Raw genomic sequence first — 10048 nt, 5'->3', positions numbered from 1 at the left:
TTAAAGAACATAAAAAACTTGAGAAGGAGTAACAGAGTAGGCCATCCTGCCCATCAGACCTGCTCTTCCATTCAATAAGATACAATTGTGGTCATAAATCAATTTTTCTGGCAGCACCACATGATCCTTGACTCTCTTGTCAATCAAAACTATGTTGAACTTAGCATTGCAAACATTCAGTGATCCAGCTTTCATTGCATGCTGGTGAAGACACTTCCAAAACCTAACTGCAATCTGAGCAAAGAATTTCCTCCTCATGTTCAACTTAAGTGGAAGATCCCTCATTTTTTAAAATCTGTTCCCAGTTTTAGATTCTTTAACAAGCTGAAACATGCTCTGAGCATTAACCCAGTGAAATCCTTCACAATATTAGATGTTTCAAGAAGATCATCTCTCATTCTCCCAAACTCCAATGGACCTAGTCCATTTAACCCTTCTTCGTAGAACAAACTCACTCATATGAGGAATCAGCCAGTGAACATTCTCTGAACAGTATCCCAGGTATGTCTATTCCTACGGAAGGTGACCAAACTGTACACACATACCATCTTTCCAATGTCCTGTACAGCTATAACAAGACTTCCTTACACTACCTCTTGCAATAAAAGCCAACATTCCATTTGTGTTCCTAATTATTACCTCTACCTCCTTGCTAATTTTGTATGATTCATGTTCAAGGATACCCAGGAACCTCTGTAATGCAGAATTTCACAGTTTGTGCCCATTGTAAAACTACCCTGAGTTTCTATTCTTCTTGCCAACTTCACATTTTCCCAAATTATATCATATCTGTCAGATTGTTGTCCACTCATTTAACCTATCTAATTTCTATTTGCAGACTTTTAATATCTGCCTCAGAATCTGTTTTTCTACCTATTTCATATCATCAGAAGACTTGGCTACAACACAGTTGGTCTCTTCATTCAAGTCATTAATGTAGATTATAAATAGTTGTGGACCTATTAGTTACAGTTGCCATCTTGAAGCTTGTCCATTATTCTGACTCCTCATTTTCTGTTAGTTAGCCAGTCCTTTAACCATGCAAATATACCACTCCTAACATCATATGCTCTCACTTTTTTGCAGTAATCTTTTATGTAGTACTTTATCCAAAACACACCACATCTAGCAGCCCATTATCCACCCTCCTTGTAATATCCTCAAAAAACGTTAATAGATTTGTCTCATATTATTTAGAGTCACAGAGTCATAGAGATGTACAGCTTGGAAACAGACCCTTTAGTTCAACCCGTCCATGCCGACCAGATATCCCAACCCAGTCTAGTCCCACCTGCCAGCACCCGGCCCATATACCTCCAAACCTTTCCAAATTTTAAAATATATTTTATACATTACCGAGGGTTGTGCTATTACATTATTATTTTGTTTTTTTTCAAGTAGAAGGTGTCACAGATGTAATGACCTTTTGAATTTGTGCTAGTTCTGGACTCCCCCATCCCAGGGAAAATACTTTGTCTATTTATCCTGTCCATGCCCCTCATAATTTTGGATAAATTCCCTATTTACAAAATCATATTGATTCGGTCTTATTGTTTTATAATTTTCTAAATGTCCTGCTACTACTTCTTTAATTTTTTTGTTGGAAAAAGTAATCACAGTAAGTGTGCTTATATGAAATTTTAAAATATATTTTATACATTACCGAGGGTTGTGCTATTACATTATTATTTTGTTTTTTTTCAAGTAGAAGGTGTCACAGATGTAATGACCTTTTGAATTTGTGTAATTCATCTGCCATGATTTTGATGGTCAAGACTTAGTAGCTGTCAAAATATCAATTAAAAAATGTATTGAATGACAACAAAAGAGCATGAATTGATTTACTGAAGAGTAATATTTAAATGATGAAATGGGATATTTTTCTCTGCTATCACTTGCACTTCGAATTGATGCCATTAATATTAAGAAGGATTTGGAGTCCACATGGAGGATTAGCAGTGATTTTTTCGAATGATGGAGCAGGTTTGAGGCACTGCATGGCCTACTAACTCCAGAAACTGGACTAGGCTTGCCATATAAATGCTGTGGCAATAAGAGCAGGTGAGAGGCTCGGAGTTTTGCAGGATGTAACACTCTTCCTGTCACCCCAAAGTCTATCCACCATCTATAAGACACAAGTCAGGAGTGTGATGCAGCACTGTCCACTTGCCTCGGTGAATATATTTCCAGCAACACTCAAGAAGTTTGCCACCATCCAGGGCAATGCAGCCTGATGGATTGGCACTCCATTGAACATTGTCAATATTCATTCCTAACTATTCCTGATGGACAGTGTGAGTAGTCTGCAGTATCTACAAGATACAGTAACTCAGCAAGGTTCCTTCCAAACCCATGACTCCAAACCCATGACTACTACAGCCTAGAAGGACAAGGGCAGCAGATGATTGGCAACAGCACCACGTGCAAGTTCACCTCCAAGTCACATACCATCCTGATTTGGCATTATCACTATTCCTTCCCTGTCACTGGGTCAAAATCATTCCTGACAGCATTTTGGGTGTCTCTACATCCCAAAGACAGCAATGTTGAAGAAGAGAGCCCATCACTACCTTCGCTGGGGCGATTAAGGAGAGACAATAAATGTTGGTCTAACCAGTGACACCCACATCTCATAAACAATGAATAAAAATACACATGCTCCAATTTCTTATGTACATATATATTTATCTCTAAGCATGGTGAGGAGGTGATGATGTATAAACAATGCATCAATGCATTCAAAGTAGTGAAAAGTTGCACAACACCAGGTTATAGTCCAACAGGTTTAATTGGAAGCACACTAGCTTTCGGAGCGACGCTCCTTCATCAGGTGATCAGGTTCGACTATAACCTGGTGTTGTGTGACTTTTAACTTTGTACATCCCAGTCCAACACTCGCATTTCCAATTCAAAGTAGTTCTAATTCTTTCTTCAGTGATGCAGAAAAGGATTCTGCTAATGGTTTCCTGTTGCTCTGACAAATAAACATCTGACAGCCACTTGGACTTCATTTCCCTGTTACGGAGACTGAGTCTAATGGATGACCCAGGACAGAGAGGAAGAATGAGCAAGAATGATCCGTCAACCTCTCATTTTTAATACATCCCTATCGATCTACTATTCACAAAGCTAAATGCATTTAAAAGATTGGAGTGCACTTCTATTAGTGGTACATTCTTCCATACTTTGTTCAGGCAATTCAATATATCCAAATGTACCAACTGAAGAATGTTCTCTTTTGATCTTTATGGGAACTTGAATATAAACTAAATTGAAATTAGAATCTCTTGTCTCTGAGTCCAACCCTTTATAGATGCTGGTCCACTTGGAGAATATTTTAAGATGCTAAAGGTTTGAACACCTTTGATATTTAAGGATTATTTGTGAAGCACAAATAATATCAGTGTGATTTTCTATTATGTTCTGGTGGTAGGCAAGACTCCTGCTGTTAGTACAAACTTGGAAAATTACCTCCCTGTGTCAGAATCTACAATCCCTGGGTTAGGCTAGTGGACTAGTTGCAGTGTAATGTTCTCACCAATCCATTGCAACAGTGTTTTTTAATTAGTCCTTGAACCGCCGGTCCCAAAGAAATTATATTGCCATAATTTAGGATTGTTTTCAATTAAGTACTATAGTATACAAGTCATCAATTGGCACTGTGATAAAGTGTAATATTTAGGAGTGCTGCTTTGTATGACATAGTAGTGGAAAATGCAGATTCAATTTGTTATTAGATTCTTTTCTGATCCTGAGCTGTTGTGAATCTGTCTCACAAATGAAAAGGAAATTAGGAATCTCCTGCTCTTGCAAGTGGAGAGTATTTCACAACATTTATGATTGTGCCATATACATGGTGGAGAGGCTTTTGGGGAAAGTCAAGAGTTTGTTTTATTTATTCATTCATGCAACTTGGGCATCACTGGCTAAACCATCATTTATTGCCATCCCCAATTGCCCAGAGGACAGTTAAGAGTCAACCACATTGCTCTGGGTCTGGAGTCACATGTAGGCCAGACCAGATAAGAATTGCAGATTTCCTTCCCTGAAGGACGTTATTGAACAAGGTGAGTTTTTTTAATGACAATTAATAATGGGAGGATGGTACTCATTAGACTCTTAATTCCAGAGTTTTATTGAATTCAATCCAGCACCTATTATGGTGGGATTTGAACCCAGTTTCTCAGAACATTACCTAGGCCTTTGGGTTAAACAGTCTAGTGATACCAGGCTGTTAGCTCACCTAGATGAATAACTCACTGCAGAATATCTAAATTTTGATCTGCTCTTGTATCCACTGTATTTATGTGTTAGTCCAACTGAGGTTCTGGTCTTCTATTCAATAATATTTACAAGATTCTCAGATATTGATTTTAAGATGAGAAACTATTGTGGTATATATAAAGTGAAAATAAGATAAAGAATACTCTACAAAAGCCCAACAATATGCTTGTTTTAAGGGTTGACTTAAATCAAATCAAAGCCCTCGTTCTTCTTAGTCAAAACGTTGAATTGCTTACTGATGAACATCTCTAATTAGCCCGGAAAAAACTTGGCAATGAGGAGGAATTACAGCTGTTGTAATCCATATTGGAAACAACGTACAGAAAATAACAAGGAGGAGATCATGCTGAGATAACTAAGGGGGTCAGGGACAATGGCATTGTAGTTATGTTTGTGGCTTTACAATCCAAACATCTCAACTAATAGTCCTGGGAATGTGAGTTCAAATATCCACCGTGGGATATCGAATATTTGAGTTCAATTACAAGACAAATCTGGAAATGGAAAACTGCTACCAGTAAACGTGACCATGAAGTCATAGAAACCTTATGTTCTTTAAGGAACGACAACATGTTGTTCTTACCAAATCTGAAAAATATCTGACCTACTTTCAAACAAGCATTGTTGTCTCTAAAGTTCTTTGGCAATTTTGGTAACTGGAGATGCAAAATAAGTGTTGGGACTCTGAGAATGATATTTAAAAAAATGTTTAAAGAAACAAAATAGGTACAAAATTAAAAGCAAGGCCTCAAGATGTTATCTTCAGAATATTGTCACATGCTAATTAGGATAGGGATAAACAGATTGGTGGTAAATAACGTGTTACTGGAAGACTTATGAGTGAATGAAGGCTTTCTTTTAATGGGTCACTTGCACCAGTACAGGAGGGGATTATACTGCTGGTATGAGTCAAGCTGAGTTCAGTCATAGTAGAAAGGCTAAATGGACTGTGAAGAACATTTAAGCCAGTAAAGAAGTTCTGGATGGCAAGATTAACAGCATATAGACAAAATAAAGGGGGATCCAGATCATCAAAATAACTAGGGAACAAAGAAAGATTGCAGAAGATAATAATAAAATAACATAAAAATAAGGCAGAAGTACTGAAATATACTTTAAATTGATTTTCTAGCAATATGCAGCACATCTATGAGCGTATTACATCAATACATGTGCGAACTACACCAATATGGCATATGGACGGAATAGGAATAATTATCCCCTCCGAGTTGGCATACAAATGCATGAAGCATTAGAACTAAAAATAGACAGTCAGAAACACAAATTCATCTTGAAGGATATGGTATTGTAGCTTTTATAAAAACCTGATTACAAGCTGGGCATACCTGAGAACTAAAGATTCCAGGTTATGGATCATCAAAAAGAAAAGAGAAATTGCGAAAGGAAGTGGAATAACAAATATTGCTCAAAAGACACAATTAGAACTGTTTGGAGAAAAGCCTTCATAAGGGTAAACAGGTAACATATGAGTAGTTTTATGGAATGGTGAAGAATGGTGGGAATTTCCTACAGATCCCTTGAAAACAGTGGGCATAATGTATAGATATAGATCTTATGATTTTGAGTTCACTGAGCCACTAAGGATGGGGACGTTATTCTTTTTGAGCAATCAGAATTAGTATTGAGCATTCTCAGACCAGGCATAATGTCAATAAGATGTAGAGTGAAACATCTTGTAATTTGTTCCTGTAATATAATAAACCTATCTCAAACCTGCACTAAGGCGTATTTTATCCATGGGATGCCACTATCACTGGTTAGGCCAGCATTTATTGTTCATCCCTAATTGTTCTTCAACTGAATGGCTTGCTAGCCCATTTTAGAGGGCAGTTATGAATCAACTACATTAACCATATGGAGTCACGTGTATGCCTGACTGGATAAGCATGGCAGATTTCAGAAAATTTTTAAAAAATCATTCATGAGGTGTGGGTGTCGATTCTGGCCAGCACTTATTGCTCATCTATAGTGCTTTGAGAAGGTGGTAGTGAGCTGCCTTCTTGAACTGCTGCAATCCACATGCTGTAGGTTGACACACAATGCCCTTGGGGTGAAATTGCAGGATTTTTACCCATCCACAATGAAAGAACAGTGATATATTTCCAAGTCAGGACAGTGTGTGATTTGGAGGGGAACTTTCAGGTGTTGATGTACCCAAGTATCTGCTGCCCTTGTCCTTCTAGATGGAAGGTGCTGTCTGAGGATCTTTGGTGGATTTCGGCAGTGCATCCTGTAGATAGTACACATTGCTGCTACTCAGTGTTGGTGGTGGAGGGAGTCAATGTTTGTGGATGTGGTGCTAATCAAGTGGGCTGCCTTGTTGTGGATGGTATCAAGCTTCTTAGTGTTGTTTGAGCTGTATCCATCCAAACAATTTGGGAATATTCCATCATACTCCTGACTTATGCCTGTAGATGGTGGTCAGGATTTCGGAGTCAGAAGGTATGTTCTTTACTTCAGTTTCACTAGCCTCTGATCTGCTGCTGTAACTGGTGTGTTTATGTGGCAAGTCCAGTTGAGTTTCTGGTAAATGTAACTCCCAGGATGTGAATGTAGGAGATTCAGTGATGGAAGCACCATTGATTGTCAAAAGGGTGGTGTTTAGAGTGTCTCTTTTGGAGGTGGTCATTGCCTGGCATTTGTGGGACACAGATGTTACATGGGCACTTGTCAGCCCATGCTTAGATATTGTTTAGACCTTGTCGCATTTGAACATGGACTGCTTTAGGGTCTGAAGAGTTGCAAATGATGCTGAACATTGTGCAATCATTGACAAACATCCCCACTTCTGACTCTATAATAAGAGGGAAGGTCAACGGAAGGTTAAATAGTCACCATTATTTTTGAATTCTAAATTTATAGTCAATTTGAATTCCACCATATGGTGTGATTTGAACTCACATTACTAGAAAATTAGTCCATACCTTGAGATTACTAGTCCAGTGACATTTACTCCTATGCCAAAGCCTGCCCTATTTACCACACCTAGCTTCTTTCAAATGATACTGTCCACTAATACATAATCATTTTTTTCTGTGTAGCGTAGAAGGGCAATTTTTAAACTCAGAATCCAAAGATGAAAATTCTGATTGCACTATCCAGTTACCTAAAATGAATTTAGCTTCACCTTGGACTATGTGCCCAGTTTCTGCTTGTTTTGGTCTTTCAACTTATCTGCAATGCGCAAAAACCATCAAATAAGAAAGAAATGCCAGGAAACATCTGAAATGATTAATCTATGAATGATTAATTGCTGAATCTCATTAATCTTTACTGCTTTTTCCATCTTGTCAGAAGGCAGTCAGAGAGTAGTTTGATATATTTAAGGTACTCATAATCCGTTGTAAATGAAGAAAAGTGTTAGAGAAATGAAGCAATGTTATTGTGGGATTGCTTACATGTATTTCATTTACTTCAATGTAGATCCTTGGAGAAAATATGAAACTGGAATGCAAATGTCATGGAGTGTCTGGATCGTGTACTACTAAAACATGCTGGACAATGCTTCCCAAATTCAGAGAACTGGGCTACATCCTAAAAGAGAAATACAATGAAGCAGTTCAAGTTGAACCAGTAAGGACACATCGAAACAAGAGACCAGTCTTCTTGAAGATTAAAAAGCCACTTTCATATCGCAAACCTATGGTTACAGACTTAGTCTACATTGAGAAATCCCCTAACTACTGCGAGGAAGACCCAATCACAGGGAGTGTTGGGACACAGGGAAGAATGTGTAACAAGACATCCTCGCAAAATAACAGTTGTGATTTGATGTGTTGCGGACGAGGATACAACACGCACCAGTATTCCAGGGTCTGGCAGTGCAACTGCAAATTCCACTGGTGCTGCTATGTCAAATGCAACACCTGCAGCGAAAGAACAGAAGTTTATACATGTAAATGAAATTAAATCCTTTATAGGGAGGACAGTCATACCCTCCAAAGAAAATACTCCTAAATTTGCACATGATCTCAATCTAGTGGCTGTGAGTTTGCAAATAATGTCTTGCTTTCCTATAGAGTGCAAAAGCTTGAGGATCCTTGTCTGATAATATTGCCAGATTGATGAGCCCAGCTGGATTGCAAAGAGAAAATAGCACCTGTTGCCATCTCCATAAATATAACCACACAGCTTTTAAATACGTAAAGCCTATTTCAATTAGTGCATTGAAATAAATCCAGGTCTGAACTGAAAATGGCACAAGGTTGAAAAAGCCATAGTGAAATCAGCAGTAACTTGGCTTGAAAATAAAACCCTTTAAATATGGACTATAAACATGACAGGGTTGACAATGCCCTTGTGAGAATTTCTGCTTTGAGTGTGGATTATGCAGATTTAGGTTTCTGCATTTGTGAAAAGCTTCTGCTTGTCTTGCCTGTCTGGATCTCACAGGATTGGCTACAACAAGTATTACTGTTTTCAGTTTCCCATAGACACTGACTTATCAGCTTTTTCTTTTCTGCCACATTTTTTCACAGCCATTAAGAAAACCATGGTGGACTGGGGCACTTGGACATAATGACTGACTATACCAGCAACATTAAGTAAATAGTAACGACAATATTTAACAATATATTTAGAGAAAAAGAAACTAATATTAATTTATTTAAAAAGAACTTTACTTCTACAAAGAAAGGGTTTTATATTCTTTGTAGAATAATTTCTTTAGATACAGCAAAAATTGGATTTGTTTGGCTGTATATATTAGGTTTTGTTCAGATATTTCTAACAGCTGTATTTGCAGGAATATTCTTTATCCTGCAGCATCAGGCTTTTTACTGACAAAAGCAGGCATCTTTTGTAAATCTTCTGCTGTTTTGCTGCTAGTTGTCTGGAAAATCAAACTGTTATGATCCTTTAAACTACTGTAAAAAAAACTTGATTATTTTTTCACTTTAAAATGTTAACTAATTATGAATCATTTGAACCTAAAGATTATCAAATTTGATACTCCAGACAAATCCCATCATGTGGAAAAAGGAACCATAGGTTAAGAGAATATATTTTGTAAGAGACTATTTTTATATGAATATTTTATTTATACTGTTTCTGCTTGTATAACTCTATAACCAGTACTTTTCTTAAAACATGCATAAAAGCTGTGATTATTTGTAATAGATCTGAGGGAATTTAACAGACTTAAGACTGATTAGTTTAAGGACAGAACAGAGGCAAGCTGGATAAATTCAGATTCAACTAGTAGATGTGTCAAAATGCACAGTGAACTTTCTTAGATTAACTGTATCCGGATGTGTGTGTATAAACTGGCTCATTATTGCATTTCAAACTGCAGAATATGCAAAACAAGAACAGGGTATGTAGCATCAATTTTGTTAGTTGGCTTGAATTCATGATTGGTATTAACTGGATACTCACTTATCCCTTTCAGAAAAAAAATGAAATTGCTTCCCGCATGCGTCAGTCATTAAAATGTGAGGTTATGACTAGCAAATCTGCTGTGTGTGCTTTGAGATAAAGCTTCATATTGTGAAAGTGTCAGATTGATTTCGTCATTGCTATGCTTTAGACTGTGACTGTACAAACTAGCACTATACACACTGTCTGATTCACACAGATAACAGACAGAGCTGTTATCTATAATAACAATGAAAAGTGGTCTATTTCTTTTGTAAAGAATGCTGAGAATTCAAGAGCACATTCACTCTTTAGCATTTACAGTGCAGGTACATCTTGCATATTTTTAACTTCCAAGTTTTTACCAGCTTATATAGGATCAAGAGAA

At 37.3% G+C, this 10048-nt stretch overlaps 1 protein-coding gene across 2 annotated transcripts in view; it reads left to right on the top strand.

Annotated features, from left to right (window-relative positions):
- wnt7aa (wingless-type MMTV integration site family, member 7Aa) overlaps positions 1–9801 on the top strand; it is a 25023-nt gene extending 15222 nt beyond the window's left edge. For both annotated transcript variants that reach the window (XM_043708000.1, XM_043708001.1), the window contains exon 4: positions 7729–9801. In XM_043708000.1, coding sequence (XP_043563935.1) covers positions 7729–8208 — 480 coding nt within the window. In that variant the 3' untranslated portion in view covers positions 8209–9801. The remainder of the gene's footprint in view (positions 1–7728) is intronic.
- The last annotated feature ends 247 nt before the right edge of the window (positions 9802–10048 follow it).

This window comes from Chiloscyllium plagiosum, chromosome 18 (genome assembly GCF_004010195.1).
Source record: "Chiloscyllium plagiosum isolate BGI_BamShark_2017 chromosome 18, ASM401019v2, whole genome shotgun sequence".
Lineage (NCBI taxonomy): Eukaryota > Metazoa > Chordata > Chondrichthyes > Orectolobiformes > Hemiscylliidae > Chiloscyllium > Chiloscyllium plagiosum.
This window is presented reverse-complemented; position numbering and strand designations above follow the sequence as displayed.